Source organism: Coloeus monedula, assembly GCF_965178545.1.
Source record: "Coloeus monedula genome assembly, chromosome: 9".
In the NCBI taxonomy this organism is placed as follows: Eukaryota; Metazoa; Chordata; class Aves; order Passeriformes; family Corvidae; genus Coloeus; species Coloeus monedula.
In genome coordinates this window covers 11,987,832-12,007,989 of record NC_138789.1, presented here as the reverse complement: position 1 = coordinate 12,007,989, position 20,158 = coordinate 11,987,832, and the positions used below count along the sequence as shown (strand labels likewise).

The 20,158-nt window shown below is 39.5% G+C and overlaps 1 protein-coding gene across 2 annotated transcripts; it reads left to right on the top strand.

The window, feature by feature from the left end:
- Nucleotides 1-5,334: 5,334 nt before the first annotated feature.
- LOC309576202 (RNA-binding region-containing protein 3-like) lies at nt 5,335-19,546 on the top strand (the record flags this gene model as incomplete). 2 transcript variants are annotated; one of them, XM_082287325.1, is made up of 15 exons in its annotated part: nt 5,335-5,622; nt 6,632-6,679; nt 7,794-7,912; nt 8,532-8,609; nt 9,374-9,485; nt 9,961-10,029; nt 10,658-10,806; nt 11,731-11,856; nt 12,619-12,755; nt 13,528-13,689; nt 13,864-13,958; nt 14,038-14,096; nt 14,662-14,794; nt 15,674-15,746; nt 19,320-19,546. In XM_082287325.1, the coding sequence occupies 14 exons, from the start codon at nt 5,335-5,337 to the stop codon at nt 15,731-15,733; spliced, it is 1,635 nt and encodes a 544-aa protein (XP_082143451.1). In that variant the 3' UTR covers nt 15,734-15,746; nt 19,320-19,546. The 2 variants fall into 2 exon arrangements, with proteins under 2 accessions (XP_082143451.1, XP_082143452.1); XM_082287326.1 differs by having other exon boundaries at nt 18,386-19,546.
- Nucleotides 19,547-20,158: the final 612 nt, after the last annotated feature.

Here is a 20,158-nt window from a genome sequence, read left to right as displayed (position 1 = left end):
GGCAAATGGTGAGAAACAATTAGCTCACATGAAAGAATGCTGTGGTCTTGAAACCACTTTGAGAAGATCATCAGTAAAAGGTGTCATGCGTGAAAGTCCTACAGAGCTCTTGGCTAAGACACCCAACAGTGTGGATCAAACCACTGCACTTCTAATATAAAAGTGGGAAATGACTTATGGAAACACGAACCAGAAATCATGCCTATGGAAATAAGTAAGATCACCTAATTTTTTAGCAATAATTTCTAAATAGAAATGTCCTCCTTAATTCCAGATGCTCTTACAGCATAGAAAAATAAATTCCAAAACTGAAACTAAACCCACCATTCTAACTGACTATGTAGGACAGATAAACAGAAAGAAATATACATATAAACCTGAATCAGGTATCTCAAATATCTTCTCAGTATACCTTCTCCTTTTTGCAAGAGTCTTTACTCAAAGCAGTCCACATCTGCATCTAGGGAGAACATATAAGAACAGCTTCAAAAATCACGTGAAATTCCCCATGTTGTCAGAAAGAGCTATTGCTAAGATGTCTGATCTATATGGATTTGTATAGAAACTAACCAACCTATATGTGCTTACAGCTCCAATGCATGTAAGAAAAAGAAAACACCAAGTTTTCATATCTAAAAATGCTGCAGACTTCTATAAAATAAACCAAAATGTTAACAGTACAGTATCATTCGCAGTTAAGAGTCACAGCGTCATCTAGTGGTCAAATATAAAAAGGAGAACTCTTAGTGGATTATACATTGGCTTTGTATTTTATTCAGACAGAGAAATTAAAAGCATAAGGAAAATGGCTGCTTATGCTCAGGAAAGCACTCAGCTGATTTAAAGCCTTCTTTAAATATCAATTTTCTCTTCTAGCAAAAAATCATTTTTACGATCTCTGAGGTCGTATGTATGCTTAGGTAGTTGTGGTGGGTTGGCCTTGTCTGGGTGCCAGGTGCCCACCAAAGCTCCTCTCTCCCTGCCCTCCTCAGCTGGACGGGAAACAGGAAATGTAACAAAAGGCTCATGGGCTGAGATACGGATGGGGAGCAACTGTTTTGGGCAAAACTGGTGGAGTCCATCTTGGGGCCAGCTGGCACTGCCTCTTCTAGAAGGGGAAACTTCCAGCAGCTTCTCACAGAAGCCACCCCTATAACCCCCTTGTTACCAAAACCTTGCCACACAAAGTCTGTGCAATAGGACCTGACAAAATACAGCTCGCCCATGCCTGGAGTCTCTGTAACATGGACACCATTCCAGCAGTAACAGACAGTATCCTGCCAGCCTTACCGGTGTCTTTTGCTGCCTTGGTTCTAATGCTACTTTGTTACACCACACTATTGATATGAATATGAAGACAGTTACTGAACTGCCACCATGAAAATCAAATTTTACCCAGTAGTGTTGCTATTTGTGTCTTAAAACTGCTCTGGTGGTTTTCTTTTCTACCTTAGTAATCAAACATTTTGGCCTGAGGCTTCCAAAACTCTCAACAAACAAACACCTTGCTAGGCTTGTGTAATTCACAAGCAGTTAGGCAGGAAAAATATCCTTTGGGAACTGAGTTTGAATAACATCTAATATTGCCTATAACTCAAATATTTTTGATCTACAGAGTTGTTATTGCAACAATGACCTGGTAATATTGGATGTTGGCCTGCAGGCCAGTAAATACAGTATTGCCATTATTAATAAAGAGCCACAGGCTTTCAAAGCCTCCGGACTGAGCGATGTCAGATTTGTTTTGCTTGAACTCATCTAGGCTTGTCTGGAACTCTGTCTTAACTTGTTTAGATATAGCGTCAATTTTTCTTATGAGCTGGCTATGCCAAATTTCATTTACTTTTTACCTCTGTGCTGAAAACCAGATTTGATCTAAGCTGTAGTAACAAGTAGTCATTCTGTGAAGAATGAAATATTTATCACTAATGCAGAAATACAGGCCTAGTATGACAGCAGAGACCCTGGAATCAATGATGTATATGGAGCCACACATGCATGCAAACATACAAGAGTAGCTTAGAAGCTGTGCAGAAACTGGAGTGCTACACAGCATTTGGAACCTGCATTTTGATTCTATTAAGGAAAAGTAAAAGCAGACTCCACTTGGAGAACCACTCAAACAGCCCTGGCTGTACAACCTACAGTTCTGCAAGTCACTGTTTGTATAGTTACAGATCGGACTGTTGTTCTTACCAACTCAATAAATTTTAACTGGAATTTGAATTTTTGCCTTCATGAAGTTACACACACTTACACAAATATAGTCACTTTCAAAAAGGGGGGGAAAAAATCACTAGGAGGTTAATCAAGGTGTGGAAAAGCTTGTCTGTGCAAGTTATGGAATCTTCACCCTTAGGGCCTTTTGACACCAGGCTGGAGAAAGTCCTGAATGATGTGGTTGGATTGCAGTACTGACCATGCTTTGAGTAGGAGACGGGACTAGAGATTGCTGCAAAAGGATCTCCCTCCTTTCTGACCCGAACGAGTCTGTAGTTCTGACTCCTACTGGTAGTACTAAACTGTTGCAGTGAGGGTGACTGCAGCCACTGTGACCCCAGAGGGAACAACAGAATCCAAAGCCTGGTGGTTGGGCACTGACGTTTAAGATAAACTCCGTGGTGAGGGCAAGTCCCCATAATCCTTTGTTTCCTTGATTTGCTTGTTACAAGTTGATTGGCTACTGTTCTCCCCTCCTGGTTTTATGTGTACATGCATGAATATTTATCTCCTTAGATGATGATGTGTTGCTTCTGGAAAGTTCTGTGTTATTCGATGCCCCATTGGTTGTTCCCTGTTACCCCTCCTATGAGCACTCCTCATTGGTTAATTCCCTGTGGACTCCTCCCTCCTCACTCTTCCCTATTGGTTGTCGCCTTTATCCCCACCCCTATTCCTTTGAGTATAAAATCCCTGGACCCGCCGGTGTTTCTTGTTCTTCGTCTCTGGACTCTGCACTGTGCTGGAAGAAACTCAGACCTGTGGAATCCATATGGAGAACCCCCCCTCCCCCCTTCTCTCTTTCACCTCTGCCGACATGCTTGCCATCTAACCTGGGGCTCACTCCTGAGGGCTGAGGGGCACGTCCTTCCCTGCTGAAAGCCGCCCACCAGGGGCTGTCTGCGGTGCCGCCTGCCAACCTCCAGGCTTGTCACAGACAGCGTCGCGCTAAACCGCTTGCATTCAATCTCTGTATAAGAAAAGAACTTCCAATTCGTGGATTTCAACGCAAAAACATGACGCATAGGTGTTGAGGAACTCTACTGTTCAAGACTGTAGAAATTTAACATCTTGGAAAGTAGAAAAGATATCGTATTGTTCATATAGTTTGTCTGTAGACATGATGGCGAGAGAAAGTGAACTTTTTTTACATTTGGTGTCTTAGAAAAAACACATGCACGTTTTTTATCAGCTTGACTTGCTTGGTTACTAAGTTAAACCTCTGCTCTAGAGATATTCAGCTTCAGCTGTATGGTTTAACAGGGTGAAGAGACTTCAAAAGAGTTTTTCTCTTGTTTTGAGGGAGATTCTGTGGTAGGAGGAACAGGTGGGATGAAGAGCCATGAGATACTAGTTATTTCACATGAAGCAGTTCTTGTCAATTGTTCAGTGTAATTAAAGAGTACATATTTTCTTCAGCCTTCTCTGACCAGAACTGGGAACAGTGTTTCTTAGTTCTGAGGAGAAAACATGTAAGTTATATCATTATTTCACCATCTGGTGAATGATGTACAGATTAATAACTGGAATGTACTAGAGCACTAAGAGGGAAACAGAAAGGTTTGCTTTGCCAACAAGTTTCACAGATCTGCTGCATAAAAAGTTCTCTGAAGTCATGACCAGGAGTGAAGTGCAAGTCAGGCCAGTTTAAACAGGATGCAGCAGCACAGCCACCACAGGCTTGCTTTTACAATTGTTATCTTCCCATCTGCTACAATTGCATGTTGACCAGCATATCCCAGAAAATCTTCTGGACTGTATACAAACCACAAGCCACACAGAGAACTGGCTAGGCTGGCCAGTGTTACTTTTTAAGTTTCAACAGCCTGAGAAAAAAACCCAGTGCTGCTGGTGTTATCAAGAGAGAAAATACACTGCTCTATTTGCACATTGTGTCAATTATTCCACCTTCCCCGTTCATAGGTATTTCCTAGCTTATACTTACGGCAGCAACAAAAATGCAGTAACAGACCCTGTAAGAAATTGCTCCTACATTTCTGGTTTTCTCACACATCCCTTTAGAAGATCCTTTTTTACCCAGCTCCTTCTGAAACTCATTTGGATGAATTTGGATTGTCATCTGATCGACCTAATGAGACCACTATGACCACCCACAGTGGTCAGACTGTCAGTATTCAGTCACCAAATATGCATGGCCTAAGACCCTTGAGGTGCACTGTGCACACAGTGCCAGGTCTCTCATGACCCTTCAGGAAAATTGAAGGGGCCTTGAAAACTTTATGGACTGAAGGCCTTGATTTTTCTGTGGAGAGCTGTGAGAAACACCCATCCCTACTCACCAGTACCAAGCATGTTTTCTCTGTGGTTGGCTCCAGCGCCCCCCAGCCCAGTGCCGATCCTGGGTGTCCCTGTGTGCTCCAGCGACTCAGAGCCAGGGCAAGTCCTGCAGGCTCTGCACTGCAGCATCAGGCGCTGTGGCTCTGTGGAACCCACAGCCAGTGGCAATAGTGACACAGGCAGGCGTGGCTTTTGCCAGCCAGCAAAGAAGCTCATTAGGTGTGGTAAGCGCTGAGATTTCATCAGCCGAGGTTGGGGATTTCACCCTCTTTTGAGATCACAGCCTATGTCCTTCAGAACAAGGCAGGCTTTGGAGCCGCCTGTGTGGCTGCAGTTGTAGGTGGCAGGAATCTGTCCATCCTCACTGCTGACGCTGCATCATCCCGTTACAGGCTGTAATTACGGCTGTTTCCCCTGGCCAGGCACAGCTGCTGCCCCGAGGCGGCAGGTTAATGCCTGTGCCAGCCACGACACAGCGCCTCGCTATTCAGCTGAGGGAGGCAGGGAGAAGTCTCTTCAGCTAAAGGCTGAGGAGAAGGCACTTCTGAAAGCAACACTTATTAGGACTTGGTCTGAAGACAAGCTCCTAAGCGTTAAAGGGGAAGGGGAGGGTCCCGTCTCCCTTGGGAGCATCACTGCGCGCTTCCCAAGGCGGACTCCGTGCAGAGGGGCCGCTCCCGCCGCAGCGCCCTTCCCGCCGTGTCCGCCGGGGGCGCCAGTCTCGCGAGACCTGAGGCAGCGGCTCTCGCCTCGGTTCTCGCGCGATTTGCGCCCTGGTGCTGGCGGCGCGCGGCGGTTCCCCTGCCCGGCCCGGCGATGGCGGCGCCGGGCTCTGAGGAGCTGCGGGCGGGCGGGACGGGGCCGGGGCCGGGGCCGGGGCCGGGCCCGGGCCCGGGACTGGGCCCGGGGCTGGGCCCGGGGCCGGGGCCGGGGCTGGGTCCGGGGCTGGGCGCCGTCCCGCTGCACCCCGGTGTCTCGCGGCGGCGCGGGCGCACGCTGCTGGTGCGGCACCTGCCCGCCGAGCTGACGGCGGCGGAGAAGGAGGATCTGCTGCAGCACTTCGGGGCCGTGTCTGTGCGCGTCCTGTCGGACCACGGGCGGCTGGTGAGCGCCGGGCCGGGGCGGGCCGCAGGCAGGGCTGAGCCCGGGGCCTGGGCCGGCGCGGGGGTCCCGCTCCCGGGGAGCCTGGCGGGGCGGTCGGGACAGCGGCTGGCTCCGGGGTCCTGTCCCCGCCCGCGGCTTTGCCTCTTGCTGCCAGCAGTGAGGCTGTGGTAAAGCAGTGCCGAAGGGCCGCTTGTCACGTCTAGGGATGCAGTTTCACAAGCGTGTCTCTTGAAACTCTGTTTTGCTTTTTTCTTCCTCCAAATTACGGAAGTATGGATGTATTTGTTTGGTGACAAGTACTGTTCATAAAGAGCCTTATATTCTGCAGAACTACAGATAGATGCTGTCTGCATATTTTATCAGGGTCATGCTTTCTTTATAGGATATCAAATATAACGACTTCGTTACAGTGATTTTGGGTACGGCATCATGTAGTGGTAAGATGAAGTAATGAAGTTTGCTAAAACAATTTTAATTTTGAGGGGTGTATTCTGTGAGGATTTGATTTAATTTGGGAGGCTAATGTTCTTTCAAAACCTGAAAACTAGGGGAAGAAGTTAGAAACCGTTCGAACGCTCAGAGCCCAATAGTTGCAACTTTTGTAGCAGGAATAGTATTACTTTTAGGAGTTACTTTGATGAAAATATTTTGTGAAGTGCTCAAATAAATTTTCTGGTTTGGAAGAGGATTAGACGTTTTTATCCTTATATACTTCCTTGCAGTTTAGGATGGTTTTTGCTCACTAGAAAAGAAACACTTCTCCTGTAGTCCTCAGACTGCTGAGTTCCTGTCTTAATTTTGACTGCAGGAGGTACTTTTCCTAAATTCATAAGAAAAATGTTTTCTAGTCCTTCATGTTTTCCCCAAATGGGAGTTAGAGGACTACCCTCTGGAAGCTTTCAAATATGTAAACTTGAACTAATAAAGTGCTTGTGGCTTAGTGTTTCACATGCAATCTCATACCCTTTTGATTCAAATATGTTATAACTTTTTTTTGTTTGTTTTCTAGAAACATACTGCTTTTGCTACCTTTCCCAGTGAAAATGCAGCTGCAAAGGTTTGTATTGAGTTTACTGAATGTTTTAGCAAAGTGCTTTTCTGAATTGCCGGTGCTCTGATATGTTTTACGCATCGTCTGGTACTTAGTGCTAAGAAAAAACAAAGCAGTACAATGTTGTACTAGAGTTCTGTTTCAGGATTTGCTTGCAGGACTTGATGAAATTTTTGAACGCTTTTTGTAGAGTCCCAAGAAAGGTGGGTTGAAAGGGGTTTGTGGAAGTCATCTGATCCAACCTGTCACGTAGAGCCTGGCTTACAGAAGCCAAGACTGATCAGAGCCCTGTTTAGGATGTGTGTGCATTTATATACAAACTATAAACCAAATATAGTTTCCTGTCTCCTGCATAACTGTGTATTTGCCATAAAAGTCAGCCCTAGCGATACTGACAATTCACATCTGCCATGAATGCCCAACTTTGATAAGAAAACTATCGTATTTACAGGGGATATGGATGCCAAAAAGGTAATACTAATAATGCTGTTTAAATACTAGTCTGGTTAAAAAGCCTGGGTCCAGATCTTCCCCCTTATACCTTGGGTTGGTTTTTTTTGCATTGCTTCTATTTTTTTTTTTCAGACCACACTTTATAGGACTACTCAAAAAGTTAACGACTGTGTGAGGTCAACAGGGGTGAATTAGTTGCTTGTGTCAGTTGTTTGCAGCCTATTGGGTTCTGGACTTGAAGAAAGCTGGATCTTCCTAGGAATCTTGATTTTAAAATTCCCAGCTGTTACTGAGAGAGTTTACCATGTTCGTACTTCAGGAACAAAAGACTGGTTACTTGAAATCCCAGGGCTTTACTAGGCTGTGTGAAAAGTCTTGATTGTTAAGGCTGCTGCTGTGTTCAGGTGACAGAACTCTGCAGTGGTTCTGGCTGTGCAGCCTTGTCCCTTTCCTTCCTGCCAGCAGGAAATGCTGCAAAAAGTGGGGCTGTGAAGACACAAACCATGCAGAACTCTCGTGTCCACAGTAGCACAGACTTAGCTTAAAGCAGCTGGGACTGCATCCTATGGCCAGTTTACCAATCAAAGGAAAAACAGTGAAGCTTTGAAATAAATCTCATGTTTGTCCTCTTCCCTTTCTTTCTTTCCTTCTCTGTAATTACTTGAAGGCTTTATCAAGACTGCATCAGCTGAAACTTTTAGGTCACACGTTAGTAGTTGAGTTTGCAAAGGAGCAGGAGAGTGCACAGGTACTTAGCCAGCCTTCTGTCTCAGACAAGTGCAAAAGGTATGTGAAGAATAATTTCCTTGTTATGTTTGTGGTCAAGGAAAGGAGGTTCTGGATTCCTGGTACTTCTAACTCAAAGGATAAATTGTAACCACTTGGAGTCTTAACAAACAGGTTCAGATCTATAGGCAAGTGACTGCATTCCTCCCCGTAGAACTGTGTCATTACCTGTGGAATGTGTAAATAGCTGATAAAAGCTATGTAATAGTGTGTAACTAAAAGTATTGCAGTAGAGGTTTCAAGTTATTTATTCCACTTTCTAAATAGGAACAAATCAATAATTTAATACCTTTGAATTTATGGTCTCAGAACAGAGTGCATGACCAGTAATTTCAGTTCTTTTACTGTGAGTGGATTTAAGTCAGGAGTGTTTGAATATAGGAAGACTTACTTAAATCTACATGAGTATTTATTTGAGAAGACTGTCACTATTGTAATTATCCACGTGTTAACTATGAAGAATTGATAACAGCTGTAGTAGTACAATTGGTAAAATATGTTAGAAATACCTGTGCTAACTTATTTTTTATATTTATTAATAGAGGATGCATATTTTATATATTACATAAGGCATGCTTAAATTTTGCTCTGTTTTAATTAAGACTAAATTAATTTTCAGTTCAGAAGAACCAGTGAAAGAAGAAAAGATAGAACCGAACTGTGTTAAAATAGAGAATGGAATTGCACCAAACCATGGGTTAGTGTGGGGGTTTTTTATTTGTCTTAATTATTTTATTCTGTTACAGATTATTTTGAAATGTGTTATGTACTGTGGAACAACAGTTTAGCTTCCTCGTATGTTCCACAGGCAAAGCTGTGGGAGGTGTCATAAAGACGAAGTTTCAGTTCCTCAAGTTTAGAATCCTCACAGTTGGGTAGTGACTGGTGCTCTGAGCTATGAAGTTGTGGATTGCAGAAAAGCCTTCTAGCACATAGCTTTGAGCTATGAAGTTGTGGATTGCAGAAAAGCCTTCTAGCACTGGGCATTGCTTTCTCGGGCATCAGAGGGCTGAGGTTGTCCCGGTGTTAACAGCAGAATTCCATTCACTTGTCTTTCTAGACGTTTCTTCCTTCCCCCCCCCCCCCCCCCCCCTTTTCATTTTTGCATACAGGAAGAAGTAAATTTTTGGAACATTTTGAGCACTGAGTTTATGATATTTGTACAGCCTGCTATGCTGTGCTTTTGGTTTTGGACATGTTGATTGTTTCTGTTTGCTTTAGGCTTCTGCATGGGTTGATAATTTCTTTATGCCCAAGCCCAGTAAATCTGTCATGCATTGGGGACTACTCCTTGATGTTAAAGGCATTGTAAGTGGCCCAAAACTATTCTAGGGGAAATAGTAATATTTCAGTGTTACTTCAGATGTAATCAATAGTTAAGCCTCTAGTAATCATTAATTGTTACCAGTAATTAAGTGGCAGTAATGTTAAGGCGTCTTGTTTTTAATCTTTTTTCCTCAGCCTCACCTTTCCCATCAATTCTTGCCTCAAATATTTGTATCCACCACCTTCAAGTGCAATTCTAGCAAATATAGCAAATGCCTTGGCAAGTGTGCCCAAATTTTATGTCCAGGTAAGTAAAAAACAGAAAAAAAATAGTATAAAATTAAAACCATCTATTTTTCCCTCTTTTAATTATCCACAAAAGTAATTCTGTTGTCATAGTAAATATTAAATTGGGTTTTTTTTGTGATAGTGTTAACCAATCTTAGTTTTTTGCTATGTTGAGGTAATGAGATTTTATTAACCAGAGGTAGCTTACTTAATTGACATTGAAGACTTGTCTGGATATGCTCTTCCTCATTAGATGTGATTTGAGCACCTGGAATTTCATTCTGAGGAGATGCTGTACTTATTTTATTAGCCTTGTTAGGGTGTTGCTTATATTGACCATTAGTGTTGGATCTCAAGTAGAGGTTTCACATTGTTCATGAGCATTAAAACTGCTGATTTACACCTCCCGAAAGTGATTCGCTATTTTTACTTTGCAAGGAACTGATATCACTTACTTATTTAAAGGAAACTTTACTTATTTTGAATAATTTCAGGTACTTCATCTAATGAATAAAATGAATCTTCCTCCACCTTTTGGACCAATTGCTGCTCGCCCTCCCATGGTAACATTTTAAATATATATTGTCAGTACTGTAGAATTGATTCACAATTTAAAATGTTAGCAGCATGGTAGGAGATCTAAGTTCTAAAAGCTGGAGGAGTCTCTAGAGGATTGCAAATCCTGCTGCATTTCACTGGGTACGATGTGCATGTTCGTCTTCTGAAGAAGTTGTTTTGACTGGACTTAGAACAAAGAAATACACATCTATGGCAGCAGCACTGGAATGTTTCAAAATGTTGGTTCACTATTGAAACTGAGATGGCTTTGGAGCTTAAACCTCCACCCATATGTTTTGACCTTATTCTTCTTGGGAAAGTCTTTGAAACTGAGTGCAAAGTGAAAATCCAGGATCATGGTTGCTGTATGTTTTTTATCACCTCAACTTCAAAGAAGGAAAACATTCACTGTTATGCATCAGAAAGCAGCTAACTTTCTTTTGCTTGTGGAAAGTTTTTCTTTAGTAATGTAGTTTACCAAAAAGGCATCTAGATCCCTATAAGCATGCTTTGAGAAAATACTTCTTGTCAAATTATCATTTATTGCTTTGACTGTTTTTATTAAGTAAACAAGATACATTTGGGTTTTTTTCTTTAAAAAGTTTAATTTTTTAAACTTTCTCCCGTAATTAGTATGAAGAGTATTTACCAGTGCCTGTGCCACCCCCCCCAATCCCACCTCTGCCTCCTGAAGAGCCTCCTTTGCCTGAAGAGGAAGAAGAGCAACTGTCTAGTGGGGATGAATCAGAATATGAAAGTGATAATGATGAGGAAAAGGAGAGGTATGCATTTACAGTTGTTTGCAAGCTTTTGGGCTTGCTTAAAGTGGTAGTTTTACTTTTCTGTCTTCTAGTTCAGCAAATGTAAATGTTTGCAGAATATAGCTGTAGTATCTAGTAGAGAGAGCATGTAGAAATCTTTCCAGATGCTTAGAGAAACTCTGGAGGACAGAAGGACAGTGCTGGTTTAAATGCAGTAAGAAAAGGAAAGTGGCCTATTGGTGTGCAAATTGTCATTTGTTCCCATGTCCAAAAAAACCCAACTAAACAAAAGCTCAGCTTGAAGAGTGCAGATGTAAGGAGCAGAAATGAGTTCATTTTCTGAAGTCTTCTTTGCTCCCCATCTTTACTAAATTGACTACTCAGCCTTAATCATATATGCACACCAACTTCCCAGATGTTCTTTGTGCCTCAGCGGGTATTGCTGGGGGTGATGATATTTGTGCTGAGGATTCTCTTTCCGTTTTGCAACTGAATTACATCATAGCTGTATTTTTGTTTTTCAGTTTTTAAACTAACACTAAATTAAAAAGCAGCTTTTTTCTTTGCTGTCTAAACTGAGAAGTAAATCAGGAAGTCCCTATGCCTTATTTGGAAAAATACATCATTTGGAAAAAGCTACCCCTGTTGAGTGTTATAAAAATCAGGTTCAGCTTGGAGCATCACAGCTTCTCTCACAGCTTCAGTGTCCCAGAAAGGAGCATGCTTGGGGAAGGAAGGGCATCACTAACCTGTTACGATTTTGGTCAGTCCTTAAGTGCTCTGTGTGTATTGATTTGCTGTGTGTTACAGTGTCAGTTTTAAGGTAGCTAGTTCTGTAATTCTGAAGAGTTCTATGTCAAGGGCTTTAAGGAAAGGGGAGGGTTTTCAAAACGAGTATTTTCAAATAAACTGTAAACCACTTTGTTTTGTTTTTGTGTAAAATAGAATGACCAAGTTGATGGAATTAGCAACCCTTCAGCCTAAAAGACCAATAAACACAAAGAAACGTGGCGTTAGAAAAAAGCAAAGAATTAAAGACATGTTGAATGTTCCTGTGTGTACTTCCCACAGGTTTGTGGTTTTTTGCACTTATCCTATTGGTTTTATTGCTCTAAAAGTCAAAATTTTCCTCTCTTTTGAACTGAAGTCTGCTCAACAACCTTAAAGTGTGCCTGATTCAAGCTCTGTTTCTCTTCCTGTCAAACTAATAGAAATTCCTTTCCATAAAAAGATAGCTAGTTTGACATAACAACTCTGACAGAAGAAATTTAGATTTAGTGTTTGGGCTGCTTCTTAAAACAAAAAGTTAAAAGTATGATACTGGAAGAATAGAAACTGACTTAGTTTAAACTAAGTTTGGGTTTTGAAACTGCAGTTGTATGCCCCAGTAGACAGCAGTGCAGTATTTCTATGTTGTGATGAATGATTGTGAATGTGTTTTTACTAACAGCTGCCTGCTTCCTCCAAGTGATCTGCTATGTATTTTTTAATATACAGTAGTTAAATATATATATAATAAATATATAATACACTAGGTGAGAGCAGCAGCAAGGCCAGTTATTTTTCATGCTTAAGTTACTGATGAAGTTTTTAATAAATGCCTGTGTGTTTTGTACTGTGGTATGTGATTCTTGGTTTTGCTCCCATGCCAGACATACCTACTGTATTTGCAGTGTTCTAATCACCTGAAACTCTCTTCGGTGAAATGTATGAAATGGAGAACATGTGTTTGTGGTAAACAACAGCATAAAATTTAACTGGAAGAAATCTTGTATTTGACCATGCATTCATTAGTGTCTGAATCTTTAATTAATGTATTGTTGTTTTAAACAGTAACTTGCACCCTGTACTGACACCTTCAGATGTCTTTGAGCAGCCACAGCATGTAGGTCATAAAAAAATAGAGTTTCATATTAGTGCTGAGATCCCAGCTGTTCTTCAGATAAACTCAGAAAAAGAAGACAAAAATGGTAAGAGAGTTTGTACTTCAAATGTATTTAATGTTAAAATCACGTGGCTTCAGTGTGTAGAAGGGTGCTGAAATTTATGCCAGGAAATTCTTTTCTATGATATTGGAGCTTTCAACACCAAGTTGCATCATGTTTGCATTTGCTGTTTTTCCCATGTTACAAGCTTTGGAGAGGATCCAGAGGATTTTAGAGGTCTCTCTCCTCTGTGCTCTATAGTTTTATGGTGAATTGCACTGTCTTCTGTATGTTAGGATGGAAATGTTACAAATGCATTCTCAGTATTTTAGGGTGTAAATGAATCTATCAGGCTAATTTCAGGTTTTCCTTTTCCACCTCTTAGAGAGCAGCATCCAAGTGATTGCCAGCCCTTTCTCTGTGGTGCACTGATTATCTGCCATAAAAATGCTGGGCAATGATAACAATGAGGTGTGATGGCTTTTTAGAGGGTTATGGTCAATCTGTGATTCTTGGTACTTTACAGTAACATCCAGTTTCTTTAAAGGAAAATACTGCAATGGATACAGGCTTAAACAGCCAGGCAAGTTTTATGCTAACTAATGTGTGCCATGGCTACATGGGGTTGTAGAGGACTCTACAGAGCAGGTGGTTTTGTCAAACTAAGGATTAAGACTCTTGTTAGGGATGTATTCAAATTGCCTTACAAAGTCTGCTCTATTAAAATGTTGCTGGAAAGAGTTTGGTGTTCTTGTTGGCTCTTGATCTTGTTGTGAATAAATGTACCAACCATTTATGTAATTTGTTGAAATTTCAGACCTTTATGCAAGCACAGAAGAAATCAATAATACAGGCTTTGGAAGGATTTTCCCAGCTCCAAGCTCAAATGATAAAATGGAAACTGAAGAGGAGGATGATGAAATACCATCAGAATTTATTTCTAGAAAGGATCTAGAAAAAAACAGACTTTCTAGAGAAGGTATAACTATGAGAATAGATTATCTAGTAATAGCTTTTTGATTTGTTGCAACAAACAGCTTAAATGTTTCTTTTCTTAATTGATCGTATATTAAATTATTTTATACTTAGGTATATGTGAGCAAATGTGCAAAGTAAATGACCTAAAGTATGATTTATTTTTTTTGTCTTCAAGAAATGGAAAAATTTTCTGTTTTCAAAAACTATGAGCCAGGTGATCCAAATTGCAGGATATATGTGAAGAATCTAGCTAAACAAGTTCAAGAAAAGGTAGGTAAACAAGGAAATTAAATATCTATCAAAAGGGCTTTTTCTTAGCATTTCTCTTCACCCTACACTTTAATTTCAGGATCTCAAGTTCATTTTTGGAAGATATGTTGACTTCCAGTCGGAGGTGGAACGCAATATGTGAGTTCATTTGGTACTTGGTTGAAATTAAGCCTTTTAAATTAATTTCTATGGCACTGCTGAAAACTGTGATTTTAAAAATAGTCATATTTACATTTTTTGTGTTTCTGCATTAAAAAAATAGCGTTAGACCTGAAAATCTTCATTTATAACAAGTAAAGAAATAGAATTATTTTATGAACAGTGACTGAAGATCCTATTATTTTTATTATTCTATATATTTATATTATTATAAATTTTTATTATATTTTTATCATATTTTCATTCTCAGGTTTGCTTTTCTTGGCTGTGTGACACAGAATGAACTGTGTAGGTGATTGTATCTGATCATTTTGCATATGTCCTATTTGGTAGTACTGCACATCAATTTGCCCTCCTGCAGTCTATTACCTTTTAGTAAATGGTTTCCCCAAGCAAAATGGTCTCCAAGGATGTCATTCCTCCTTGTAGGCTTTGCTTCTGTTTCTGCTTTTTCTCCAACTTGAAGCATGAGAATACATTTGTACTGTGAATTCTGCAAGGTTTGTTAAAAATGAGTAATTGCCATTCTCCATTGTGCCCCTAGGTTTGATATCCGTTTGATGAAAGAAGGCCGTATGAAGGGACAAGCTTTCATTGGACTTCCCAATGAAAAAGCAGCTGCTAAAGCACTAAAAGAAGCAAATGGCTATGTCTTATTTGAAAAACCCATGGTGGTTGTATCCTTTTCTTCAAGCATTTACCTTATATTCTTTGTACTTGCTGCCAATCTCTAGTTTTGCTGTCATAGTGCTCTGCAAAATAGAAAGTGCCTTAAGAGAACCAGTCAGCATAACACAGTGTAGTATTGTTAATTTTATGGTAGCTGAAAATAACATAGAGGCACCTCTCCTAAAACAGGACAGTAAAAGTGCTTTATTTTAAAACAAATTTCTCTGGTCTTACCTCTTTGATCCTGCAAAGACAATACAAAAGATAATTTAGCTTGTATGACCACTATATTTAAACTAAATACAAGGTTTTAGACTTGGCTAGGTCTGTGTTTACAGAATCAAGAACATAAGAAATGTTCCTATTAGAATAAATGGTCTCTAGACTGGTGTTTCAGCTGGAACTGTCACTTTTTGATTGCATAGCACTGTTTTTTTGTGTGAGAGTCCTTTCTTATTTTTCACTTAAATATTTCACAGTTTATTTACACTCACATTAAGCCCAGCATCTGCTGCTTTTACTGTTTTTCCTCCCAAATACTGAGACGTCAAAGTTATGAATTAACGTGCTGGGTTGGACATTTGTAAATATCAAGCATTTATCCTACTGTAGTTACTCCATTTGCATCTAACCCATTCCCAGTTAGTCCTCCTTATTTACTTATTATTGCAAGCTCTTGGACAGGCTCTCTAATAACTTCTGTAGTGTGTATCAGTGAGGTCCTGATCTTGACTGATAGACACTATTGTTATAACAATACTTCATACTGTAGTAGAATTGATTGAGGTAAAGGTCACTTTCTAGATGTCTTTGCAGAAGTAATCTTTTTTTTCTTTCTTGGTTAACTTCTACGTATCAGACACTTGTAGTCCTCAACAGAATCTCAGCAATTTGCTCGTTCAGCTAGACCAAAACAGGATGCCAACGAAGGGAAGAGAAAAAAGTAAAACGCTGCACAAGGTATGGACTCTCTGCCTGAAAGTAAAAATAAAGAATTGGGCTGGGGTTTTTTTGTTAGTGTTTGTTTGTTTGTTTTTATTTACTGTCTCTTTAATGGCTTCTTTAGGAGTACTGATGATGGAGAGGAAATGTTCCATACAAATTTCTTTTCCTAAATGTGTGCTTATATCAGAAAAACAGAGTGCAAAGTGTATAGTCGGTTTAAGTTTAAAACTTTGGTTTTTTCTGTGTTAAAAAACTCAGAGACTCATATTTTTGTAATCCTGGTATTGTAGGGTATTTGTCAGGTTCTCTAATCCTTATTCTGGGAAGCTAAAGAGAGTAATTCTGTAGAATTGGACCACTTACCTTTTAGTAAACTTCCAGGGTTTTGGTATTGAAAAGTGTTGCCTCTGAACTCCTTCCCTTCCATTCCTGACATTGTAAAGTGATCCTGAAGAACTGGTTCCAGCAATAAACTTCTGCTAGCTGTAAAGGATCTTTGCTAACTTTGGAAAATGAGTTCTTAGTGCTGTTGCAGCATCCTTTAAACTTGCCTGAATTAGTGAAGGGTATTTTGTTAGAAAGTGCTGCTTGATGTTGCGTTGATCAAGGCTTCCTTTGTTGTGGAATGTATAGGTCCTGATTTTTGGCATTATTTAAACATGAGGGGAAAGTAGCTTCTAGCAGAAAGTTAATTGTTATTTAACTTTATTTCTTACCGTGTAGCTTTACCTCACTGGTACCTTCTCTGAGTATTTCATTTTTATGAGAGTAACTCAAGCAAAACCAGCTCTAATTGAACTGAGTGGTTTCATGGCCTGAAAACGTTTGCATAGTGTACTCTCAAATGACCATATGAAGTAACTGGTACAAGAATAAAAAGCATTATTTCTCAGTCTGCACCCTCTGATACATGAACTAGCTCAAATTTATATGGCACTGAACTTAATTTCTGGTTACAGTTGGAGATCACTGGTTATGCCTCCGCTTAAAACAAAATTCACTGAAATCTTAGGCTGAGTGCATATGAATCCTTCTGCTTAATCCATGGTGTGTTTTTAATCTGGAGCTTGATCCTTGCTACTCTGAAGGAAATGTGAATTTGAAATAAAGGATGTGAACAGATGGTTTTGATTTTTACTAATTGGTTGTAAAGCCCACAGTGTGGTTATTGTGATGGTAGTATTTCTGTTTTTAACAGCTAGTTTAATTGCAGGTTCTTCATTCTGTCCATTGTCTAAGGATTTCTTAAATCAGATTGCATTTAAACTTGTTTCCCTCATAGCTGAGATGCTATTTGGTCTTAGTTGCTATTTTGTGTTAATGATTGTGGTTTGCAAAATCTGTATTTTGTCAAATTAAAGATCACTTTTTTATAGGCATTCTTCCATACTGGTCATTGAAAAGAGAGAAATAAGTATTCTGTTAGGACCAAGTATTATGAGAATATTTCAGTTTTGTTTCTCACTTCTTTCTTGTTAGAAAAAACCTTCTATTTATGTTATCTAGTGTCTAATAAGATTACTAAGGTTTTTTTAATTTAAAAAAAATTGAAGCATTTTAGCTAGTGGAGAGCCTGATAGATGAAGCCTGATCACTTTTATTCTTCCCAGGAATTCCATGTCTTTTCAATTAATTTTGTACATTTATTCTGAATGCATTAAAAATGCTAAATACTTGAATTACATAAAGAAAATAACAAGGTGCTTATTTGTTACTATGTTGATGGTCAACTCAGAAGCTTTTTCCAGAGTGAGCAAAGCCATACTTCTATGTGCACCTGGAAGTCTTACATGAGTTACCATCTTACAAGTGTCACTGGTGTTCTGTCCATGGGCAGAACTTCTCCCTTACCGTGACTGTTTATATGTTGCAATCATACAGTGTGCCATGGAGTTACACAGATTTCTAGGGATCGATGAGGTTTAATTAAAAATACTTGTTTCATTTCCCAACTAATGGTTAAGCTGAACCCTATTGCAACATGACTGTTATTCTGTTCCTGCTGGAATATTCTGATGGATGCTGATTTATGATACAAAATTGCATTATAAAAACTTGAGTCTAGGGTTGATTGATTTTTTTTTTGAATTTTTTTTCCTGGTTTTTATTTCTCTACAAAGATTTTTTTCCTTTTTTTTTTTTTGAGAAAATAATACATATGGTTCATAAAAATACTATTTAACTCCTTGCTGGCTGAAATGTCTTTTTCTTGATGGACTGGCAAATAAGTTCACTTAGAGTGACTTTTTCCTGTAGCTAAAATACAACTTTTTGGGGTGAAAAGTTATGTGGAAGAAACTGATGTTGAGAGGTCTCCAGCTTCCTCATAGGGAAGAAGTGGTTTAAAAGCTGGCATTAAAGGGAAACATGATTGGGTTTTGGACCTGATGGAAATAAAGTGAATCTGAAAAATGGCTTGAAGGAGAGGGAAAAATCTGCTGGTGTCCTAATAGTTCAAGTTATCAAAAAACACATTTACTTTTGAATATGAAGTTTAGTGTTGATGGACTCATTAGCCTTCTTTAAATCTCATAAGGGTTAGAACTGTTTTTTATCGAGGAGGCATATTTGGTTTTGCTAGGTAGCATAAACTTATGTATGTGCAATACTGAGAATCAAGTGAAATTAAACCACATTCTGCTGTTCTTCTTTAGAAACATTCCTGCGTAAATACTGCAGTAATACTGTCATGCAGAGTGTATCCTTTCTTGTTGTATCCTTTTTTGTGCAATGTTTCCTGTAGCACTCAACTGCATCTTAAGTTTTCATGTAGAGTAGGTGTGGGGAGGAGTTAACGTGTTTTACCTTGAGCTAATCTAGTAATTTTCAAAAGCAAACTTTTTCAGGGGGTAAAAAGAAACCAATGAGTTGTCTGTGTTGTGTGAATAGACACAATGAAGATTCCTAGTCTCAAAAGGTGGCCTTCACCTTCTTCCTCAGAGGTCATATACTGTACTAATTTGTGGTCCCATTCCTTAGTGAAACAGTTCTAGCTCATACCAGCTGATCTGTGTGAAGCTGTGCTGAGCTCACACTGACCAAGTTACCTTGTTTTTCTTTAAATACCTATTAATATAATAATAATAATATGTTGGCTAAAATATGTTGCAGAGCAGTCTTAATATTAAGGGTTGACCAGTATTTTAGATCATTTGATGATTACTGTTGTCCTGGTTTATGAGAAACAATCTGAAGTTGATGTAGTTTATACGTTCCTTACTTCATCTTTTTTGAGTAAAGAAGAAAATTAACAATATCTTGCAATTAAGTATTTGGAGCTGGACTAATAATCAACTATTAATCACTGCTACCTTTTTGTTGGTTGGTTGGGTTTTGTTAGATTGCTCTCTGCACTGAGGTAGTGTTGTTGCTAGTGACTTACATGTTTCTTGTGGGTTTCATACTGCATTACTGTTTAACTTTCTATACTATAAAATTAATACAGCCTGCACCTTTTAAGATGTATTTTTACAGACATTAAGCACCTTTTAAAATACTAAGCATCTTTCAATTTAGTTGTCAAAAGCCAGTATAACACTGCTGTTTTCTAGTAGTTCTTACTTTTAACATGCCTTTGTGATGTTCCAGGTCCCTCTTGTGTTCCATCTCTTTCAAGTATTCACAAGCTGGGGAAGAAGCAGTGTAATCATCAGGACTCTTGAACTGTGCGTAGTTGCATTTCTAAAGTATGTAAGGCAGAGAATAAATTTTCTCGTCTTGAAGATTACATATATCTCTAAGTATCACAAGACTTGCATCATAAATGTATGTTTAGATTGCTTGTGAAGTCTAATAAATTATTCCCTTCCTCTTCATTTTGCTGTCTTCTCTTCATTTTGACTTTTATTTTTGGGGTTTTGAGTGGGATGGATCTTCTTGTCTTGGAGACCAAGCAGGAGGACTGGTGCACTGGCCTGAATTTGTACTCTGAAACTGGGCACTGTTTTTCCTCAGTAATTAGCTTGTATCATTTATCTGCAACTTGGAAACTGTTACTAGTGAGACCGAAGTCATTAAAACCAGAGTAGCAGTTAAAACTGTATAGTATAGATGTGGTTCTTGCCCTGTTGAAGGGTGATAGTAACAGTGGTCACATAGTAGGATTTGCTACATATTGGGCTGGTTAGTGGAAAACCATGTGGGAAACATTACAATGACAGTTAATTAACAAGAGATTCCAGTCCAGTGGACTTAAAAGTTATTCCATAAATTACTAAATCATAGTTGATGGTGTGGGAGCTGGCTGGTGTAAAAGATTTGTTTTTGTCATTCCAGCTGCAAACAGTCTAAATCACTAATATTGACGGCTGAACCAAAGTAAGTGTATCTTTGCTGGTTTTTTCCCAATATGAACTGGCTTAGCAGGTTACTTCAGAATGCTTTTACTGGAATTATTCTTAGCTTATTTGCTGTATTCCCATGGGGAC